General features: G+C 50.3%; 1 protein-coding gene across 3 annotated transcripts in view; it reads right to left on the bottom strand.

Moving 5' to 3' along the window:
* The window catches only part of PLXNA2 (plexin A2), a 190,380-nt gene that overhangs the window by 87,283 nt on the left and 79,488 nt on the right, over window positions 1–23,609 (bottom strand). For all 3 annotated transcript variants that reach the window (XM_075054722.1, XM_075054721.1, XM_075054723.1), the window contains one exon: window positions 20,425–20,559. In XM_075054722.1, coding sequence (XP_074910823.1) covers window positions 20,425–20,559 — 135 coding nt within the window. The remainder of the gene's footprint in view (window positions 1–20,424; window positions 20,560–23,609) is intronic.

The raw sequence follows: 23,609 nt of genomic DNA, 5'->3' as shown, positions 1-23,609 counted from the left end.
CAATACTATACCTGTATAAATCTTATTTAATGAAATAATAAAAAAAAAAGAATAAATGAAGGTTAAATCATTCCCTGCAGCAGATTTACATTGAAAACAAAGTCTGTTCAGACAGCGGTTGGTTTACACAACAGGCCTTTAACATTCCTTTCCTAACTACTAGGGCGACTCCTGACCAGCTAACCACAAGATGAGTGATAGGAGCCCTCAAAGCCAAAGGCAACTTGCCAAGACAGAGGCAAAAGGAACAGCGCTAGTCTGGGGTTTACTTTAAACACACAATTAGGGGTTTCGGTGGGTCACAGGTCACAACATGGTGGTTTTCACCCATCAAACCTTCCCCACAACATTCCCATCCTTTGGGACATGACTTCATTTCCAGTGCCACCACCAAGTCAGCACTTTAAACACCCACTTCCCCTCCCTTTGCACACCGCAGAGCAAACACCGCTGCCTGCGGCTTGGAAGTGCCCCTGGGAAACTGGGAAAACTAACCAAGGGCCTCCCATTATCTGAAATAAAAGCTGGAATGGCTTTTGTAGCCAGAGAAGGTTGGGCAAAGAGTTTAGCTTTCATCTTTACCTGCTTTTCCTTGGGCTGCTGTTTTGCTGCATGGGAGAAGTGGAATCAAAGAGCAGCTCTGGGGCTATGGCATTGCTTTGATGAAAGGCAGAGGTGATATAAGCTCAGAGCTTATACATAAACTTCGAAATTGCTGCATTAATGCTCCCAGTGCTGCAATGCTAAGTCACTTGTCCCTAGAAGCCATATCAGCTCCTGCTGTAAACAGTTACTTTGACATCAGCTTCTCACTGTCTGGATACAGCACTCAAAACTGTGGCATTTTGGGCAAATAATGCCATGAAACTATTTCTGCTCCATCAGAGCCTGAGGAACTTCTGCATATATTTCCATAAATATCACTGGCGTCAGTACAGCAATAGACCCAACAGACTGCGAGGGGGATCCTGCAGACTGCTGCTGAGTCTACCTACAGATTGACTCTAGGAGAAGCTATGAGGTTGAAAGGGCTTTGACTGAAACCACAAAGTAAACTGGCTTTCGTGAAAATTGGTAGCCCTCAGTTTCTAGGGAGGCTGGAAATGAGGGGAAGGTCCTCCCAGCTATGGAAACGTGCAACTCGTTGCCTGAGGAGGCTGAAAGTAGATGGCATTGAACAGCCTTGCAGAAGATCAGTTCATTAAGGTCAACTTGGGAATGCCAAAAATCTGTGAGGATGCACCAGGAGAAGGACTGGTGGGTATGACCTGCTTTCACTCTCCTGCCTCTGGCAGGGCGCGGGGCACAGGGAACCACCATGGTGGTTCTTATTGCCGTATGAGAGAGATGAGTCTACCAACGCTTTTAGACAAAATTCAGTCCCTAGCGTTGTGTTTTTCAGCCGCAAACCTTCCATGGGAGGCGAATCCCCACCGGTGTGTGGGGCAGCGGAGGTGGAAGGGGATCTTCCCTCCCCTCGGCTGCCTTCCTGCTGGCAGCCCGTACCAGAGCAGCTGCTCCAAGGGCATTTCTCTGCAGGGTAGCTGGCAAGGGACAGGGTTAATAGGCCCACTCCATGCGTGACCTCTCTTCCCTCTCTGTGAGAGCTTCTAATTACCAAGCTAAAGAAAGAGGGGCAGCCGTCGGCATCAGCCAGACCCCACCGCCCGCGTCTGCCCTCGCTGATCTGATCGATCGCAGCCTGCCGGCGAAGGGAAGGGCTTCACCCCGGGGTAGAGGCTGAGGTCTCTGGGAAAGGCAGCTTCTCCCATCCCACCCGCGCACGGAGTGAGCTAACCAAGGCCAAAGCCACCCTGGAAAAAACAGGAGCATCAGCAGGTCCCTTTTTCCAAAAAGGAGAGCAGTTTGGGAGGGCCATGAATAAATAATGCTGCTAATGAAAAGATGCCTGCGCAGCCCCGGCGCGGTGGAGGAAGCAGACCGATGACTCTATTTCTGATGCACCGGCAGCCTGACAATTGGCAAATGAACCTCTGCAGTTATATGTTTCCCCTCTTTATTCTTTTCTCATAAAACTGGCAGGAACAGGGGTAGGAAAGAGATGCTGGCGGCAGCTGTGTTCAGTATGAAAAATGAGCAGCATATGTATGGGAGGCAGCTGGAGCCCAGCGCTCGCTGCAGAGCGAGGGACCCCACGGCTCCCTCCCGCTCCCCTGCCACACTCGTTATTTCCCTCTCTCCAGTGGGGCCCCGTGCTTAACCCTTGCCTCCCTCCCTTGCTGCACGTACCGCGATGGAGCAAATCGCCCAAACCCACAGGGACCTGAGGCTGCACCTGACGGTCACCAACACCCGGCGCCCCCGAACGGCAGCGCGTTCCCTGCGGTTCTGGCGTGCCCAGGAGCTTTAAGAGAAGTCGTAGCCCTGCTAGAACGGGCGACACATGTACGCACAAAATAATAGACCACAGCTGCTCCCAGAAGCAGATGAAACATTATCCTCCGTTTACAGGTGAGGGACCAGCACTGGCGAGAGCAGCGAAATGGGGCACAGCACGAGGGCTGCAGCCCGGACCGAGCAGCACCGTGTGCCCATTCCCCAGGTCCCTCAACGAACCGCTGCCGCCCTTCCTCCAGAGCCTGCTCGGCACTTTCTAGGGGCACACAGACAAGCTCCGCGGCAACCTGCCCAAAAACGCTTGGGGCACGCTCTGTCAGGGCCAGCGACCCCATGCCGACCCGCTCCTGCCCACCACGGAGGCAGGGCTGGAGTTCCCTCTGCCGTACGGCTTCTCGCCACCCCTGCCCTGACAGCATCCCCCCTCAAGTGCCTGGCCACTTGCCACCCCTGGCACGCACGGGGACACAGAGGCCACGTTTTGTTTACCCTCCTTGCTCAGGAGAAAGCCCAGGGCTGCACGGGAGGACATGTCTCGCCACCCACCTTGAAAGGGACCCCACGTGGCCAACTGGCCACGGCACAGCAGGGTGGGCAACCCCGCATCTGCCCGCTCCGAACAGACTCGCAGGCTGTGCTCCGCCACAATGCGGGCTTTGTTCCCGGCTCTGGCACGTCCGAGGGTGTCAATGACACTGAAAAGCTTTGACTGGCCCTTTCTGTTTGTTTTCTTGGCACACGCGAGTATCATTTAAATAGCCCAACCTCAGCTCTGCCCTGCACCTCGCGTGTGACTGACATTATTATTCAACAGCAGCTTTGCCCAGAGAATGGGCTGAGCAGAAAACGACAGCTTCCAGCCCCTCCGGCTCCTACGATGCCCGCTTACCTCTCTGCCTGCTTTCCCAGGACAGCATCCCACTTCCCAGACTGGGCGTGTGGGAGCCTGGCTGGGAGGGCTGCGGGGCTCATCCCTCGGACGCCCACATCCCATGGGACGTTGCCTTTCCAAGAGGACGGTGAGCTCTGGGGCAGTGTCGGGGGAGATTCAGTACAGCCATCCCAGACCCTGCTCGGCTCTTCTCCGTAGCCGGTCAGGAAGGTCTGCTGCACTCTGCGAGGCAGGCACACGAGCAACCCTTGATTCCCCGTTTTGTGAACCATTTCAGGGTTCTTCAAATTGTTTAAATACTGCAGAAACCTAGGAGGAAAGTCACAAGCATGACCAGTTTGTGTAATTCTATAGAGACTTGAAAATCCAAAGCATCTGAATGCCCTAAGTAGCTTTAAAGGTCACAGAGTCATATCATTACCTTTTTCACGGCCTGACCGTGGTCCTACTATTCGTTTGCTCCAGGAACACTGCCGTAGTCTCCATGGCTTTTTACTAAGTATTGCTCTCTAACTACATTACGCTGTCCTTGCCAGTCAATTTTCTGCTACTCCATCACTTTCCCATTTGTATATCATTACATACGGCTGTCAAAAATAATTTAGGAACCTGACCACCAGTGTGAGAAATGAACCCTCCTAAGTATATCCCAAACTCTCTAATTCTGAAAGAAAATGAGCTTTAAGCCTTTTCCCCCAAAGAAGAAAAGCACTGTCCCATGGCAGTTGTAGCATGCCGGCCCCGTTATCGCACACAGGCACGCCGGCGAGGGGGGTGATTACCAAAAAGAACATCTCTGGAGACAAGGCGGCAAAGCGTCAGGGACCACATCAAAACAGAGGAAAACAAAGAGCTGTGGAAACACACAGTTTGCTCTATGTGATGTGATTCTAAGGTGGCGCGTTTGTTCCCACCAGCAGCCAGGTGCTGCCAGCACGGCAGGTACCCCTGCCGCCCCCCGCACACCCTCTGCCCGGACCACCGCCGGACCAGGCTGGGCTGGAGTTTAAGATATTGTTTGCACTGAAGGCTCAAGACAATACACGTGGATTATCCCAATTTACTACTCCGAACAAGGCATTTTACTTTTCCCGTAGGGCTGCACACAAAGCACCAGCCGCCCTGGGGACTGCCCCTGCCCACGTTCCGTTGCTGGTAACCTTGGGTGTCTCGCTTTACAGCCAGGTGCCAGACTTGCTCTCTCAAGGCTAGAGAGGAGCCCTGAAGCAATAGTTTAGACTCAAAGAGCAAATTTAGACAAACAGGAACATCACCGCTCCTCTGTCTTGATTCCCAGGCTGTGAAAGGCTAGAGAGGACTGCTCTGCCTCGCCGGGCAGCTGGGAAGGAGGAGGTGAGCTGCAGGCAGCGTGGGAGGGAGCCATGCACGCAGGGAAAGGGCGGAAAGCTCGAGGGATGCACCTCTGCCCAGATACACACCGAGCAAAGGACAGGGGCATGATAGCACAGAGTCGCGGAGGAAACCCCACGTAGCAAGGAGGAGGAGATGGGGTGATGGCAGAGAGTGAGGTTCAGGTCAGCCCTCATCTCCTGTAAAAGTCAAATCATTGGTTTTGGGTCCCACAGAAGAGCCGCACGCAACACCAGGCACAGCATCCAGCTCCTGGAAGCGGTCAGAGACTGAGCCTGGAGCACCAGCCCTGCACGGGCTGCAGGGCTGCTCAGCCTCGGAGCAAGCAGTCCGGCACGGATCCTTTTCCTTCCCTCTCTGAACACGGACACACACACACACACTTCTGGCAGTGCAGCACATGCCATTAATTAGCTGTTTCATCACAGGCCAGCATTAACACTATAGCTCTCCAAGATGCAGATCAAACCGCTGCGTCCTCGCCAAGTACAAAGGACACCCATTAGGCAGAAGCAGGCAGCTTCTCCTTTTGCAACAAGTTACAAGAAAATTTGTCATTATTATAATACATTTACTTTTGTATAGCACTCATCTCTTCCTCCTGTAACAGAAGGTGTCGCCAAGGACCTTAATGTCCATGACGAACACGAACAGACGGACACAGTCAGCATCGCTGCGGCTTCCATTCTTCGGAGGCTTTTCCACCATCACCGAGTCTCTCCCCTTCCCGTCACTCGAAAGACTCCCTGGTTGTTGGAGAAACCTGCCAACGGCAGGATAGAGACAGGCTGGTGCCTCCTGCCTGTATGTAGCAAACAGAGCGCCTGCAAACGCCCCGCGTGTCCCCGAGATGATCGGACTGAGCCGTGTCACCTAGCAGGGAGGAGGCTCCTTGAGTTATCACAGGCAGCTCTTGGCTTCCCACCCTTCCCACCACTGGCAGCTTTTCATGCCCCAAAAATGTGTGGGAGAGACTCACTCTCTGCCGTGCACTGGGAGCTGAGGAGGTGAGACGTCAGCGCTGTCAGCGCTGCAGCACAAATCGACCCCGGAGATTTCGTATGAAAACCCAGAGCTGTTCACATTAGTAGCTGCGATAAGGAGACATTCACGGTGGTTTTCACTGACAGCTGTGGTTGCTCTGATTTCTTCCAGCATCCTTGGAAGCCACGGGACAAATTTGCTGCTGGTGTAATACTTTAATTCATTTCAATAGATTTATGCTGAGACTAAATTTGGCCTTGCATATTTTACTCCCAAGCCTAGTAATCAGTAGTGGAATAATTTGCTATTGGCTGCTCTGATGTTTCCATCTTTTGTGCATATCGAAATGACAAAGACATCAGGCCCTCAAAGTCCAATTGAAGAATAATTGGAAATCCAAAATGGCACTAAATGTTATTTTCTAAATAAAATGCATTCAATTACAGAACATGAGGCTGTAAAGCATTAAAAAAGATTAGTTAGAGTAGGAAAGAAAAAAAGTATTCAAACCTTCAGAGACTTCATTATATGCACAGGATACCCTCTATTCTTTGGGACAGGCAGGAGATAAAGCGAATGCAAAACAATGCAAACACTTCCAGCAGCTCGTGCTGTCCCAGAAGGGCCTGGATGCTTCTGCACTGCTGGATTTCCATCTCAGCTGTTGCATATAGTCCCTACTGAGGGTTACATCTTTCCCCACTTCCATGACAGGCAGGCACAGCTGATTTTGCTTCCACAGCACCTTTTGTTACACAAACGAATTTCCCAGGTTGTTTTCAAACACAGAAAGTTTGTTTCATTAAAGCAAGCACGTATTTACCAAACACCGATGGTCTGAAACACTCCATCAACTCCTTTGGCAGTCCCTGCGCCTGCCCACAGCGAGGGAGTCCTACGGCAACAACCCTCGTGCTGCCCAAACGCCCGGGGTGCCGTGGTCTGCGCAGGGATGATCCCACCGGACTCGGCCGGAGCTTTGCTCTCAGCAGCAAAAGCCAACAGACACTCGGAGAACGTGCAGCAAACCCCGAGCAAGGTCTAGACCAGTTAGACATGGAGGGGGAAAAGCTTCCCTGTGTCTGAATGCATTAGGCAAAGCAGGGGAGAAAAAACAGATGAAACAAGAAAAAACTGAGAACAGAGCAATAAACACTCCTGCTTCAGTGTCTGCAGCGAGATGCTGTGCAGGAAGAGAAGGCATGGTACTAAAGGATGGGCTGGAACTGGAGGGATCAGAGATCTCTGCAGGTATGTGGATGGCAGCGGGCTCTGGATGTTGGGGTCTCCAAATTGCCCCCGTAACCTGCAGAGGAGGAACACGTCCGGGCACACATCCTGGAGCTAAAAGCCAGAGTCTGTGTTACGAGTTGTCTGCTACGTCTTTATATTAATAAAACCAATGATACAACAGATGCAGTCAAAACTTCAGCAAACACCATAATGGCCATCAAGCAAAGGAAGACAAAGACAATCGTATTTCACACAGTAGGAGCTGGTAAACCCATGCTTAGAGCAACAGAGTCGCAGCCAAACAAACATGACCCCAAGTGGGATCTATGGCTCTGGCAGGCACATTCTCAGCCTACACAAACAGGGAAAGATGAGATGCATTTATCTCGGATACTTCGTTTCAACAGCTTTCCTTAACAGCTCTGGCCTCTTGAATTAATACATACTGCCAAGCAAGCTGCAGAGCGGGCTCGCAGTGGGGGAGGTGTAATTATTTACATGTCTCTTCGCCGTTTCCATAGAAGGATTAAAGACCAGGTGAGATTTCTTTGCACACTACTTTTTATTATGTTTTTTTTTTAAGAGAAGATAATTGTCACTTGAAATCATTCAGGTGCAGATGCAACAAATTGCTGACCTGCGGCTGATCTCAAACGACGACGATGATATCTCGACTCCACCAATAAATACACACTCGCAATGGGGGAGAGGGGAGAACAGCCTACACATAACTGAAGATGGATTTATTCCAGCCTTTGCTATAAGGCTGAAGGCTGGGAAACCAAATCCCTCTCTCCCAGGGTTTCATTAGCTGGGAATGGCTTTCTAACGAGATTTACACAATCTAGCCTGGAGCCTACACATTTTGCTCTGCACCCAAAGACAGTAACAACAGGGAGCTAAGGAGATGCCTTCTTTTTCTCTGGTCACCCATAATTCAAGACTGTTACACTGCTGCCATCAATGTGATTACACAGAGTGCAAAAATAAAATAAAAACCTGCCTTTCTATAGCATTAAGTCTCCAATTTCAACTGACCCAAGCCAGGAAAATTTGTAGTTATGGGCACCACATTCAGTCCATTAGGAAAGGATAGGAAATTGCCAGCTGGGATCTAAATTGCATTCTCACCCCTCCCTCCACCGGCCAGCAGCCCAGCTGGGGCGAGTGGCACCGCTCCCGTCCCCCATCCCTGCGGACATCACAGAAGGGGACCGGGGGCTATTTCAGGGGGGTGTCTCTGCATGTGGGGTGGTGGCAGGTGGAACCGTGGTCCCAAGCCCCACTGCACCCCTGTGAGGACAGGGAGAGCCCTCAGCCAGCCAGCCCCTCATTGCACTTTGATGGATCAAGGTCCTTCGTCGGACGGCATGCAGTTTTTCTGGAATGGCGCATCCTCCTCTGCGGCAAACCCACAGCTAGACAAAGCCTAAACCCAGATGCTCCGAAGCCATGCTGCTGCCTTACAGGGATGCTTCTCCCACAAGTTCAACGCTTCCTCCAGCACCCTGCTTGGACGAGATGATAGGGACTGAGCTGGGTCCCAGGCCACCAGCCTGGACCATGCACACTGAAAGCAAAGACCTAAAATGGAAAAATCCAGCCTTTGACTAACAACTGGAGTTTGCACGCTCCTCTCCACAGTCACAGTAATGCTGCTTCTGGCACAGTTTCTCCAACAACGCTATTCTAGTGTGGTCAGCTCTTTTTGGACAGAAGGATTTTAAGCAAATTCTTTTTGTGGGCGGGACTGTCGGCTCGCTCACACAAAGACCCAGCCACACAAGGAGGAGTCATTTTTTAACACCCATCCTCCCCTCTGATTCCTCCCCAAATAAAAAAAAAAAACAACTTATCATCATGTTCTTGTGGAGATATTAATAGCACCCAAGACACTGACAGTTGCCTGCCTGTGAGTCACTTCTTAAAGGGATGGGGAAAAGCTTGCAACAACTGCGGCTTGTTAGGAGACAATGAAAATATCATTCATGAACAGTAGTGCTAAATACCATCCTTATTACGGCAGGTTCGATGGGAGATGCTCACGTGTGTAGTGCATGTCCAGCGCAGCTGGGTCTACCAGGGGCTGACTGCGTTACGCAGCCTTTGCCCAGACAACCACCAAGAGAAGAAGCTGGCAGCTGGGCAGGCAGCAAGCCTTTACCAAATTCTACCTTAAATGTCAGTTGACTTTGGCCATTTTGGTTTTGATTTCTATCACGGTAGTGCCCTGGAGTCCATAGCACTCTTCCATCCATCTCAGCTGCTAAGAGACCCGCAGTGCTTGGGTCTTGTTTCTGGGCCCCTCTACTACTCAAATTTTCTTATTTCTCCACTGCTGGTATGGGATTCCAAATGGGTCTTTAAATTCAATTATTTGAAAGCATCCCTGATGTTTTGACAACCTAATTTGGTCTCCTCCAGGTCTTTCAATACCACGTGCGGGAGAGCAGCAGGCACCATCCCGCCCACGTGATGCGCTCGCAACGCAAGTCGCTCCAGCTCTCTGAGCACTCAACTCAATTTCTATTTGAAAGGAAACATGAATGCTAATTAAACAGCCATAAGGGCACAGAGCAGATAAATATGTGTTGCAAGAGAAACGGGAGAGACACTCTCTGAAGTGAAGCCAGGGAGGGGAGGAGGCAATGTGTCATTGTTTTTGGTGGCACAACTTCAGAATAGCGCTCATCACTTAAAATACTCCTATAACCAAACCTGGTCTTATGCCAGCGTGCTGGACTTCCTCACTGCCTTAAAACCTTCCTCCTCCTCCACTGTGATATCCATGGCTGCCTTGACTTCAGTAATACCAATTTGAAACAATATTTTGCTCCATCTGAAGAAGGCCGGGTAAAGCAGTATTTACATGCCAACTTCCAGCACGCTCCAAAATGCCCGTGCCAACTCCTCTGCAACTGAGCAGCCCTCCGGGCTGCAGTCGGCAGACTGGAAGGATAACGATCATCTGAAGCGTAATCTTTTCCTGCCACTTCTTAGATTAAAAAAAACCCAACACCTCCAATTTTTGTCTAAGAAAGGAGAGCAGTCATGGAAGGAAGACTGGATTATAGAGAGCGGCGCTGCCGCTCTGTTCAGCCCTTTACAAACGCAGCAGAAATCTACTGGTTGAGCCCCTACTCAGCTTAGTTTTAAGCACAAAATACTCTACCCTGCTTTGTTTGCACAGACAAGGAGGAGCTGGAATTGGCGATGCCGCAGGTACTTGGGAAGGACAGAGCTACGGAGATGCTCTGTATAACATAGGCACTTCAAGACAGAAATGGCAAAATCCCACTTGAGCTTCGGTTTTTGCCATCAAAACCAGCAGTTTGGCCCTGCCAGAGTTCAAGGAGGTTCGGAGGAAAAAGTTCCCAGTCTGGGAAGAAGAAAAACCCAGACTCTATTAATATTCACAGGTGTAGCTTGGCACAAAATCTCATTTGAAACTCGAGGGCTGCCACGACCGATCAACCTATTGCTCAGTCAAGCCTGGAAACACGCCGCCGGCTACGGCCACTTCCAGCTGCTTTGCCGGGACGGGAACACGCTCCCCCAGGTCCCGAGTTGCCGGCCAGCTGCACGGCACCGTGGCCTCCACCGCACTGGCATCGCCTTCAAGGAACATCCCCCTTCGTGACAGGCACTTGGGGATTTACTGATGAAGGTTAAATGCTTTCAAAGTGATTTTGTGCACTGAAATCACCTGTTCATGAAGATTTATTTTTTTTAAAGGTACATTTCTAAGAGTCCCTATGACTAACTGCAGCTGGGAAGGTGATGCTCACATTGATGAAGACTTTGTAAACTATTTGTCACTGCGAACCATGACCAGTGCCTTCTCTTCCTATATCCACCTCGCTGTGACTATGGAGCACCGAAGTGAACAGCGATGAAATGAAGAATGGTCCTTTGTTATGGGACTAAGGATTTGGGAGGTTTCAGTTCAATCTCTTCCTCTGCCATAGATTTCCTATGTGACTTAGGATAGGTCACGTAGCATCTCTATGCTTCAATTCCTCATCTAAAAAATGATATTGCTGCTCCATCTCATAGGGCTTTGGGGAGGATAAATCTGTAAGCGGATAGCAAAATGTTCACAGGCTGGTGGTGGTTGCTGCAAAGAAGCCGGTGAAAATTAGGCAGCTGTGATAACTGAACAGGCAGGTAGGTGCAGAGGAAAAAGAAAGAGGGAAAACAACAATCTCCCTGTGCAATGAGCACGTTCTAAGCTTGATTACAATAAAAATGATTTCTTTCACACCCGCACACAAGCCTTCGGGACCCCGCTGTCGTTTCCCCTCGCACAGCCCCCTCCAGCTCTGCCGAACGCTGTGCTCCTCTCGGTCTGACCCCCAGCACACTTGGCAGGGGCCGGTGCTGAGCACAGCCCTGGGCACGGCTGGGGCTGGCACGCAGCCCCCCAGCCCCGCGGCGCAGAGAGGAGGCTGGAGTGTTTAGTCTGCCGGGCACATTCCTGCGTGCTGCTAAAATAAATAGAAGATTATTAATGGAGCTCCCTTTTCCTCACTAGCATGGGCCAGAAATACCAGAGTTATCAAGTGGCTCCCGAGGACGGGGCTGGAGGGACCCTTGGGGCTGGGGGGGGTCTTGCTTAGACAGCTCTGGCCAGGAGCTGCGCCGGGTTTGGTGCTCAGGATTTTCTTCTGGGATGCTGAACTTGCGCGCTCTCCAGAAATGTCCCAGGCTTCCCAGGGAAAGCCCTGTACCTTCCTCCATACCCGTGGTCTGGCACGCTCTAGAAAACCTCAACATTTTTGCCACAGCAAAGTTTTAATGGGGGAAATATCTTGCCAGGGAAGGAGGAGGGAAAACAAGAGCAAACCCCACAAACAGTTGTTTTTCTGCTTTGCAATCAGCCTTAACTTTTGTATTTAGTCCCAGCTTGCAACCCCATTACAGCCAGTTCCCCTGGGGCACATCCATCATTTTCAACCTATCTGGAATCTGCAGGAACTTTTTCCTCAATGTTTCTGAGCTTTTCAAATAGTCTGGTGGGAATTTGGTTTTAAAGCTGAATACTTGTTTGCATTAAAGCTGTGCCAGTGGGACTGGCCTAAGGGTCCTACTGGCTGAGTGCATTCAGAGGTTTGGGCTGGGACTTAGACTGCATTTTTTAGCCCTGCTCATTTCAAAATTATCACAGGAATCTGTGTTTGTATCTGTATTTCCCTCAACTGATCTGAAATGAAACAAAAAAAGAAACCAAAACCACTGAAAGCCAAAACCCAGTCCCTCTGATTCTGCAGCACTTTTCAGAACCTCAAGGGGGAAAATAGAAAATGGCAAGGGTTGCTCAGAGGTTAAGACTCAGGGTGGATCCAAACTCTCTTAAATCCTTCAGCCCTTGTGAGCCACAGAATTCAGTCTGAGGCTGATACCGAGGTTCAAGGAAGAGCCAGGAGCCAAGCCTGGAGAGAAGGCTGCTGGAGGGTGCTCTTAGCTGCTCCCCATCCCACTCAGAGCCACCAAAGGTGCCACGTTGTTCCGAGCCTTCCAGGCTTCGAGGTGCCCATGCAAAGTCCAGTTCCAAGGGCAGTGCTGCAGGAGACAACTTGCCGTCCTTCCTCGCAGAGTCCTCAGGTCTGAGCTCATAGGGGAAAGATTCAGCGGGACAAGTGCCTGCACATCGCCTGTGCTTACTTCCTGCAAACTTCATAATAATGAAGTGATACTCTACACCATATCCCTTTTTCCATTTCACCCTTCACTGGATCATTTTATGCATCTATTCCCATTGCTAATTCAAACTAATTAAAGTATAAAATAGAATAATTTGTGCAATTTCAGAGCTCCCCTCACCATATTGTGAGTTATGTTTCTTTTTTGTTAGCGCCCGGTGTGAACAATTCCCCTCCTCACCGGCTGAATAGCCGCCAAACTCATTTGCTGAGAAGACAAACTATTACAGCAGCATAGGAAGGGGGGAAGAAAAGAAGTTTAAAAAGCTCTAGTGGAGAGAAAGAGGAATCTGAGGTTTGCTTTTAAATTTCATAGCCGAGCATTGAGTGTGAAATTTCAGATTTATCCTTCAAGTAATTTTCTCTCTTGGGAATATAGTTCTCTCCCTCTCTCATTGCTCCTGTTAAGGACCGGAGACCTGTGTCTGTCTGTCCGTCCAAACATGCAAATCCTGCAGCAAACCCACAGCTCCGCAGCGTTCCCTGCATTGCTCAAACTCAGCCATGAACATCAGCATCATCCACAGAGATGCACCAGACACCTCAGCTTGCTTTCAAGATGGAGTAGGGGTGGTGGCATCAAATCTGGAGGGACGTTAAACCTTCCCGCAGCTATTGGGGATGTCAGCTGTGCCCTTACAAACACCCGATGCACTCGTGTGCTGAGGAGGAGGAGGTGTGGGGGTGTGTGTGTACGTGCACGTAAGGGAAGTTCTGGAAATATTTCAGGACTGCGGTTGCTTGCCTGAAAATTAAACAATAGGTCTGTGGAAGAGGAGGAATTGGAAAGGGAAGCAAATGCAGAAGCAAACACATGGGAACCCTGTGGCTGTGACTGGCAGGGGAAAAAATAGACTAATACAAAGAAAAAACAAAGCAAAACAAACAAACCCTGAAAGCAAACCTAGCAAGCACTTGAAAAAAACAACCATATTAGCAATGTCTAAAATAAAACTCATTTAGAAAAAACAAACCCACTGACGCCGATGGTGAATTTTTACGTGGGGGCATTTTTTACAACTTCTTCCAGGAAAGTTTATTTTTCAAGTATTCGTTACCTCAAAGACTTCTGTACTTAACTCCGCACCCTCGAATGCTTGAACTTTTTGTGTCTGTACATAAATCTCAGCAGGCTGCAGGGCTGGAGGAACGTACTGGAACCGGCCTGGACACCGACACATCAGCCCCACCATAGCCAGAGCTCTGCACGCGTGACAAATGGACTGCCAGCAGGGCAGGCAAATGAGGCAGCATGCTGTCCCACCTGGCTGGGCTGGGGTTTTTTTGGTCAATTGATGTTAATTAACACATCCTTCTTGTCAGGTAGATATTGTTAATGATCTCAGACAAGTTTTTAGCTGAATTTCTTAATTATTCCTAATTGACTACAGGGAGGAAAGTGGAAAAAACCTGCAGCAGCTCATGAATTTTAGGAAAGCGTAGCATGAGCAGGTGGTGGTGGAAGAGGACGGCACCGCGCTGGTGCAAACCTCCCCGTGGAGCACAGCCCTTCCTCAAGGACAGCAGCTCCGCTGCGGCAAGGACCGCGCTGCTCCGGGGGGATTCCCTCCCCATCCTGAGACCCCTCTTTCGTCCCCCTACTCTACTCCCTCTCTGCCCCAGCTTATGGCAACCTCACGCCTGTCTGGCAGCAGTTGTGGAAGAACACGAATTGGGCAAGTGTGTTTCTGCACCCCAACGTGCTGGAGCAGCGGGAGGTCCCGGCCAGGCTGGTGACACCGAGGGTCGTAGCCAGCCCCCACCAGGCAAGTCCTGCACGGGGCGACGAGTCCCGCTGCTCCCGCAGTTATCTGCACGGGCGCTGGTGCAGGATGGCTGGGAGGAGTAGTTCATGGGAGGCAAGATTTTGGACACCTCCGGTGGGATTCAGCTGAGCCATTTTCCCTGTCCCAGTGGTTCAAACTTTGCTAAGATTATGTCCCGCTAACTGGCTGTTCAACTAGCAGATAATGTAGTTAAAAATTTAATCAGTTCATTTTTTCCCTCTTGATGACTCCAGACCCTTTTATCCACATCTCTTGCATTTTTTATTTTGTTTCCTCAGTTCTTTTCAGGACACCATCAGTATTTACAGCCCCGCTACTCCAGAGTTGATGGACTTCCTTGTTTTTCTCAGCCCTCACTCCAATTCCAACCTCTTCTAAATCATCCGGGCAGCCCCCGCCTGCCTCCCTCTCAATCAGCATCCAGAAAGTTCAGTCCAAAGCAAAGTGGTTTTCACAGGACTTAGACGTCTCGGGGTTACAGGACAGGGAGCTGTGCAACAAATTATCCGCAGAGACTCCTGCAGATCTGCAGCTCCTGACACAGGGGCATTTGCAAAGCAAATATTTCAAAGCTAACAGAGCAGACGAAAAGACAGTTTCTTTACCTAAAGCCACAATGATGTATATGGAAGAGGGAGGGAGGAACTTCTCTCGGTGGAAAAGCAACAGGTCTGAGCGAGCCCTGGCAGCGCTGCCTGCTCCCTCTGCCCTCCGCCGAGCGAGGGGCCAGGACCGCCCGCCTGCGAGATGCTCGTAGCCGGGTCAATACTGGTCATACTGGTCAATGCCCCCCGGCGCTGACGCACGCACGGTAACGATGCCTAGAGCACTGCTCCTCACCGGTTAATAGATGAGGCTGGGATAAAACAGCTCCTTCCATCCAAATAACCTTCAGCCTCCCCAGCGCACCCCCGGCAGCGAGCGCTGGCCCCCTCCCAGCGCCCGGGGGCCATCGCTTACCGGCCACGGCTCTGCCTTCCCCGCTGCCGTGCCCTTCTCGCCACGGCGTGAGGGGAATTTTTAGGGGCTGGCATTAATCATCGCCGCCTCCCACCACGCGACGGGCGGGAGCGCGGCTCCGCTCGTAACGCTCCGCGTAAGGGTCTCCGAACTACATCAGCCGGGTATAAAAATGTCACACCGGCCACGAGAAATCGCTCAGGTGCTCTCGGGAGCGCTCGCTTAAAACCCACAAAAAGTCAGCCTGCACCCCCTAAGGCAAGGTTACCCTGCAGCGGGCACGGAGGCGCTCAGGATCGTGCACGGCTCAGGACCACGCACGCAGGCAGACCGACCGCGGGGCGTTTGGTACTCGCTAGAGGAGCAAAGGATTCTTCAGTACATCTCAGGCTACAGAGGTCCGTGGCCCTCTGAGCTCTGCCATGCTAATTGATGTTATCTGCATTTCACTGGGTGATTATGTGTTATTATTTCTACCACGGGAACGGTGAGGTTCCCAGTCAAGAGCAGGATGCTGCTCTGTTACCTACTGTATAAAACCAGAATGAAATCATCCCCCTGTGGCAGAATTAACCACTGAAATAACTACGGATGAGCTGAGAGCAGCAGTGTTTCTGAGGCAATGAAATGCGCAGGGATTTTGGAGGATGCTTATGGAACATGAATTTTGCATTTGCAACGTCCTGGCCAGGTATCTCATTAGGAAGGTGCTGCTTCACCCATCAGGGAGCAGACCCACATCGCGTGACCTCGGCACTTCATCAAACTATTTTACGTGATTAGCACAAACAAGCGATAGATCATTAGCTGAAAAAAAGTGGTGGAAAAGAAAGAAGGAAAAATATGTCTCAATGAGAGGAGGGGGAGTGCTTGCCCCGAGGTCTGGCTCCTCTGCCCGTGCCAGCACCCTGCACCCATCTCTGCCTCCTGCACCCTCTGCAGTCAGGGATACAGCTCTGCATTTGGGAAGGAGAGAGATCCGTCGGGCCACGTTTCCCTTCACTAGCGCAGGGATATTCCTTCCAACAAGCCCTGCAAGTATTTTGATCACGCTGTTTTAAATTCCGTGTTTATAGCCCTTGATTAGGTGGTGAAATCTTCTGGAGACAGCAATCCCTGCCCTGGTGCCTGCCATGCGTTTGATTGAGCCTCCGCTCGCTCCCAGTTTAAAAATAACAAAAATTTGTTCTTCTATCAAGAGCTGCAAAAATCTTTGGCCCCAATTTTGCTGATGCTTATATAATCTCCGTGCCGAAGTATGCCCACCATTTCTCACAGGTTTAGCTCGCGACTGCTGAAGGTGTACGTGGGAGCAAAGTGAAACCTGCTGCATGTGAAACCGGTGCTGCAACAGTTTGAACTTGCACAGAGAGCAGATACAGAGACTAAAAAGGGGTTGCAGCCTTGGAGTCATAAAATTCCTTTCGTCCTACAGGGCTTATTTAATTGAAATGCACTGAGCTTTCATACATTAAAAAAACCTACCGTCTCCCTGACGCACAGACAATTAATGCTTCAGGACTGAATTATAAAGCTGCTTTTTCTCAATATAAGCAGCACTTTTCCTGTAAGCCTCAGTCTTTCCCTCTGAAAGCCATCAGGGAAGATTTTCTGCACATGCAGGGGTTGTTGGTGTGGGCTCCATGACAGACTCACCACTAAAATGGGAAGATTTTAAATCTGGGGGCTTTGGTGGCCCCACGACATTCGTCACTGGGTTTGCCCTGCATTGCCATTAACCCCTCGCCTGCTGCTTGATTGCCGGGGGTCCCAGCCCTGGGTGCAGCTTCAAGTCTCTCCGTCGCAGCAGAGGTCAGCGAAGCAGGCGACAAGCCTGTCACGACAGCAAGGCTACCGATTCCACTTCAATATTTTATTTTGTGGAGTTTTTTTGCCTGACAGAAACTGCTAATGGAATTTGTCCGCCCATGAAAAACAAGAAGCAGCTCACGCTGGGCACCGGCTGAGAAGAGCCACGGTGCAAGTCCTCTCGCCACAGCTGTGCCGGTCCTTCCCAACGCCGACCCACCGGCAGCACCTATGGCTGTTTCGGTCGGAGGGTATGGCGTAACTCTGCCAACACCTGGCAGCCCCGGTGCTATTCCCGTCCTGGCACCCCACACAGCTCCGCTAATGCAACACGTCTCCGTCTCAGCAGCATCTAGCGCTATCCAAGCCTCGCTCAGCTTGTGGGCAGAAATGGCGTTTGCTTGCTAGAGCGGTGCTGAGAAATGAATTTCTGCTTTAAACAGTCAGGGTCAGAATCATTTCTCTTTTGCTGTAAGAGCTATTTGAAACCAGGTGCAGTGGGAAGAGAGCCTGTAAAAGCTCCTAATACACACTCTTAAATCATGTGGTTAAAGAACTCAAAATAAGTGGCTGGAAGCAAAGTTTCTTTATCCTTCTCTCCCCCGGACTGGGCTGTGCAACTGTTGCTTCTGTGCTTTGTGGGAGTGAAATCAAATGTCAAATATTCTGCTTTGGAAGAAGTTGGCAATGAAACATGAAAGGCTCATGGAGAGCTCAAAAGGACTGAGGATAAATTGGAGCGAGGCACAGACAGAGCTGGGACAGGAGCCAGGGAGAGTGGGGAAGGACTGTGCCTACAACCACAACTCCAGATTTTAGGATGAAGCGACTACTTTCCCTAATGCATTTCAGCATAAAGCTGATCCTCGCTGCTGCTAGCACAGAAGGAAGATGGGCTTCATACCGAAATGTTACATCTACTCTTTGTTGGGAAGCATCCACGCATCTCAGTTTATTCAGCATAATCACAGTCCAACACAGAGCATCACGTCTCATCTCGGGTCTATACCTAACACCACGGCCGCAAGAGCTCAAGACCTGCTCCTGATCAGTATTAGGGAGCACACGTTTCTTAGCTTAATTCCACAAAAAAAACCCCATTTTTTGAAAGATGTGTTTTGACATACGCATGTATCCTGTTTCTTTCTCAGCAGATATTTAAAATCACAGGCTCTGGACAATCCTCCCCCAGCATAGTTAACATGCAGCAGATCAACGTTAGGAACAGCTGCTCTCTATGTCATTTTACTGTGGCAGAATTTCATTTTGTTCCAGATTTCCAGACTTCAGTAGACATTTTTACTGTATATTTTCAGTACTTCTGAGGGCACTTCCCACCATTTACAGCCTCAGCCCTCTGAAGCTGGTGGACCTTTCTCCTTCTCTTGGTACTGACCCCTTTTCAATCAGCAGGCTCCTTTATATAGCACTCAGGAAAAAATATATTCTCCCCTCCACTTTGCTGAACTATCACATTGCCAGGATTAGGGCAGTGGGGTCACAGGAGCTGACGAAATCCATATGTAATGGCATGCCGGGACTTCTGGACCCAAAGCACGCGTCTCTACAAGGGCAAAAGGCAAATCGTACAGCGAGTCCTGCAAGTAATGGGGGATGGCGTCCCCCCGGTCCTGGAGTCTCCCCCAAGGCGAGTGCTTTGCCAGAGTCGTGGCTGGAAATGGAATTAACGTTCCAGGAATATTCTATTATTTGCTAATTCTCTTCACATCTTTTTGTTTCACAATTAAGCAAATTAGCACTTTGATGAATATTAAGATGCTCTCGCCTCATAAAAGATGAGTTGGAGGCATTCCCACTGGATTTTCCTCATAAGGAAAACAGTTCCTAAACTGTTTGAGATACACATTGGATTGTTTCCTCCCTGGCATGAGCAGCACATGGCTCCTGGAGACAATGACCACAACATTAACATTTTATAAAATAATTCAATTTCAAACTTTGCATAGATCCTCATTATTACCATCTAAACCAAGTCCAAGCGGGAATGGGATCCTAAATTTGTGACTGTTCATGGCAGTTTCTATCACTGAGTTGCTATAACAAGCATATAATGCCTTCTTTAACCACAGGAATTCATTCAGTTAAGTCTTTTAGCAGGGAAAAAGACTTTGCAGTCTTCTAAAGTATTTATTCCCTGGCTTTAAATAACTTCATAGCCAAGGTAAGAATTTGCCAATTCTTTTGTTGTGCTACAGATTAGTGAAACAGTTTTGCTGGCTTTGGGAGGAGCTGTAAGCTCCCTAGGGCAAGGCGAGCTGTTCCGATAGCTGCTCGCTCTCTACCTCCATCAGTAGATCTTTAAGCACTTCACACTGATACCTTTCCATAGCATCTCTCTCAGAGCAGGTGGGAGGGAGGACAGATATTTGTTTACCAGCAGATGTAGAAAGCTCTTAGTGACCAGAGGGTTAACTCAACACAGAACAATTTAATAGCATCCAGACATCTTCAGATGCAACCTTTCTCCTGTCTCCACCACCCACAAGGCACCAGCTCTATTAATCTGAATTACACAGTTGTGAGTAATAGCCGATAAAATGCTCAACAGAGTCAGTGAACCCTGAAGTCTGGCTTAATGGTGGGGACTTCATGTGTTTTCTTGTCTCAGAGAAGAACCAAAGGTCCCAGATTATTATTTACATTGTGCTGGCTCCCCTAAGCAACAGACTCCTTTGGACCGTCCGCCATAAATTCCCACCATAATCACTTTAGTTATGCTTTTTTGGTGCCGGGGTTGGCACCACCTCCAGGACGGCAGCAGAACTGGCACAGCAATGGCTGGCACAGCGCAGACTCCGTGTTAACGTTGCTTGCAGAGCACATAACCACACCACACTTGGTCCACCTCTGTGCACTAGCATCACTCACTTGCAACCACTTAAAATATACCAGTAAATAAATAAATAGATAAATAAAGCCATCATAAGGGATGCTTAGACAAAGCTATGCAAAACCACAGCCTGCCAGCCTTGCTGCAGGGAGTGAATTCGTAATGCTTGTGGCTCAGGATCTCATTATCTAGGCAGGGGTGGTTCAGAGCCCCAAACCACATTTCCTCCGCAGCAGCTCAGCTCAGTTTCCAATGCCTGCAGACAAGAATAAGTGGGCACAACTCTCTCCCCTGTGCACTGATGACAAACTCTGGCCAGAGGCAGATAAAAACGAGCTTCTACTGGCGCTCCACCTACCCGTACACCGATCCCAGCACCATGGGGCTCAACACACAACCTCAGCTCCATGTACTCCAGCAACACACTCCTTATGGAAGGAAGCCACAACCACGGAGGTACGGAAGCAGGTGCCTTACCTGTCGCTCCGACATGACGTACAGATACTTCTGATCGATGGAGAAGGCCATGTCTCGAAGGACTGGGCTCCCGTCCTTGAAAACTGTCACCATTTCATACTGAATTCCACCATGGGGAGGACCATCTGCTCGGATCTGGAAGAAGCACAAACAGATTACAGGTGATTTCATAGCAGCCAAATTTCAATTTTATTTTGGGGGTGGGGGGTGAGGGGAGGAGGACGAGGTAGGAGAAGGAATCTAATTCAAAATCTCAGCTCGCAACCTGGAGACAGAGCAAAGAGCCAGCAAGCAATGTGTGGGCACAGGAGTTAAAGCAAAGGTTCCTTCTCCACTGAAGCTGCTGCAATTTCCCCAATCCTCTTTGGATTGGGGAAATAACAAGAAAGTTTTGCGGTCGCAAGGGGAGCACACAGACTGCCAGTGTGCTGTGACTGACCACAGGCATTCAAGAGTAACCAAGATTGTAAACTTTTTAGATTCTCTCTAAAATTAGCCTGAAAGACCACAAGACTCCACAGGCAGCACAACAAGACCAAGATACAGCAGATTTTTTTCTTCTCCAGACACATAAAGAATGAGACTTAGACAATCTCCATCACCTCTTCTTGCCACAGAAGCCTCCTACAATACCATCTCTGCCTAAAAATTTGGAGATGCTGCTGCCATCCCATTACTTTCAAATTTGCTGGATTCAGCAAGGTGAAACCAGTCCAGCCCGTGCTGCTGAGCGAGCAGAGAACTAACATGGCAGCCACACAGCCTGTTCAGTTTGACGGCCTCCCAGCATCCATCCACCCCACCAAATGACAACTCGCTGCTCCTGCAGGAAAACCTGCCCAAGCGGTGACAAATCCCATCCCTGCCAGGAGCGGCTGCTGTTGAGGATATGCCATCTCTTCCAAAAGTTAATAATTTATGGCCTTGGGGGCTGTGCAAGGGGAAGGGAGGAGGATAAACAAACAATTTACATTGTCTTTCCTACCAGGATTTGCATATTTGGATAGCCATTTGATTGCAACATGGTGTCTACATAGCTGAAAACACTGGCAGCCGTCAGGCAGGGAGATGAGAGCAGTCAGGCGAGCCAAGGGCTCAGTGGAGCCGCTGCCGGCCCCGTGGCTCGCAGCGACAGCGATGCTCTTGGACGGGGCCAGGAACGCGTTCTGCACGCGGGGTGTTGCGCTGCACGTGCACGCTGCCCGGCGAGGAGAGGGACGCACGGGGGACTGCCCGTCCCTGGAAAAACCTCTTATCGCAAAGATGCCATCTGCTGCAGCCTCATGCCGAGCTGTCTTGCCGCATCCCGTTTTGCTGCTCGATTACTCCCTGCCTGGCTGCGGTATGGAGGAAAGAGGCACGAAGAACCGGCTTTGGAGAAGTCTAAGCCTTCAGAAGAGGCAGGATGGAGCAGCAGAGAGGGACATCTATTTTTTCTGGTTCACGCCCCCAGGAGGTAAGAGAGCAGGTTGTTAAGCATCTTAAGATTTATCTGAGAAATGTACCACCCCAGCTGGAAATACAAGGATATCTTCACACTCCTAGAAGAGAGATGCTCCCCTGCACCCTCCTCCAAATAAATCCTCTTCTTGGAAAGAGCCCTGATGCCTCCTGCCATGTAAAGACATGCTGGGTATACAAACACATGTATTTTCTGGATTTCTCTCTTTTCTCCTTACCTTCTGAGTTTTTAGCGATATAAAAGAACATCAGGTGTGAATCTGAGTGGTCTGGGCTAACACCCATAGCCAGATGCAGGGAGCCTCTGGCAGGATTAAGCAGGCAGCCCAAGCCTGGCTCAAAAGCCCTGAACTTTCAGAAAGGAAAATCCAAAACAAGGCAGAAAGCCAAATCCTGCTTTAGTTGCACCTGTGCAAACTAGGATACTTCACTGCCTTTGTGAAATACTGAGAACTAGAGGCAGGCTGAGACCAGTATGAGACCAGTGGCTTGCTGGGTGTTGCAAACCCGAGCGACCCGCTCCGGAGCCGCTGCCCATGCATGCACCACTGCCATCTCCCACACCGGTCTGCGCCACGGACAGAGGGACAAGCTGCAAAATCACCTGAGGAATAAATGGCAGGGACACCGGGCTGTCAGGGACACACAGCCGCTTCCATGCAAACACCTGATTAATGGCCAAACGGGAATGGAAACGCCGGACATGAAGGATCAGCAGCCTTTGTGAAAAACAACTGTTTTTCAGAGTTCCCTTGGGGCACCGGCAGCTCGTTAAATTGAGCTTCTTTCTAGTAATGAGGTCAGACAGGGCTAATAAAGAGAGATACCACTGGACCAGCCTTGTGCAGGCCAATTCCAACCGGGAATTGCGGCTCTGGGCTGGAGACAGCACCATGTGCGTGACGGCTCCTCCAGCCTGGACAAGTGCTTGGAGCTGTGCCTGGCACGGCTGTCTTGGGACACAGCTGGAGCCCTGCACAGGGTGCTGGGTCCTGCCTGCACCCTCCTGCCTCCCTCGTAAGGAGCAGCCTGGGGTGTCTCACCGAGCCTGTCAAGGTGAGATGGCTCCACGCTGCTCAGAGACGGCAGGACAGGAGAGCAGAGCCCGCCGCTCTCCCGTCCCACACGCTGCGGTGTGTGTTGTACCCACCCGGGTACCCCCGAGCACAGTGCCCGAGATGCACCCACCGACACCAGGATGCTCTACTACATCTCTTCCTGAGGGTTTGGTTTCCATGACAACAAATGATGATGTCAGAGAAAAATGATGATTCCTGCGAACGTGGAAGAAGAAAGGTATCATCTCCACAGCAGGAAGCTTCTTGTTGATGTTTGGAGAGAGAAATAATTCCTCTGCCTAACTTATGGGTGCCCTTCCAGTGCCAAACAGCTACCGACCCATCGCTAGGACAGCGGCGTGGTACCAACCCCACCAGTCTGGGATCATCCCTGAGCCCAGGCTCCAGGCACAGCGATGCAGGAGAGGGGAGGAGCGGAACGGGGCTGGGCTGCTGCTGGTGGTCGTGTTTCTTTACGTCCCCCTAACTCTGCTGGGTTTTTTCCTCTCACAACACGATGATGGGCATGGGAAGGGTTTAGGAGAAAGACGCAGAGAGAAGCGGTGCAGGTCGGAATGGGGGGGAGTGCAGTGAAACAGGGAGCAGGTGGGTATGGGGAGAAGCACGCTGGTGCAATGGAAACCAGAGGTGTCCGGGGTCAGAGAT

Source organism: Buteo buteo, chromosome 23, assembly GCF_964188355.1.
Source record: "Buteo buteo chromosome 23, bButBut1.hap1.1, whole genome shotgun sequence".
In the NCBI taxonomy this organism is placed as follows: Eukaryota; Metazoa; Chordata; class Aves; order Accipitriformes; family Accipitridae; genus Buteo; species Buteo buteo.
This window is presented reverse-complemented; position numbering and strand designations above follow the sequence as displayed.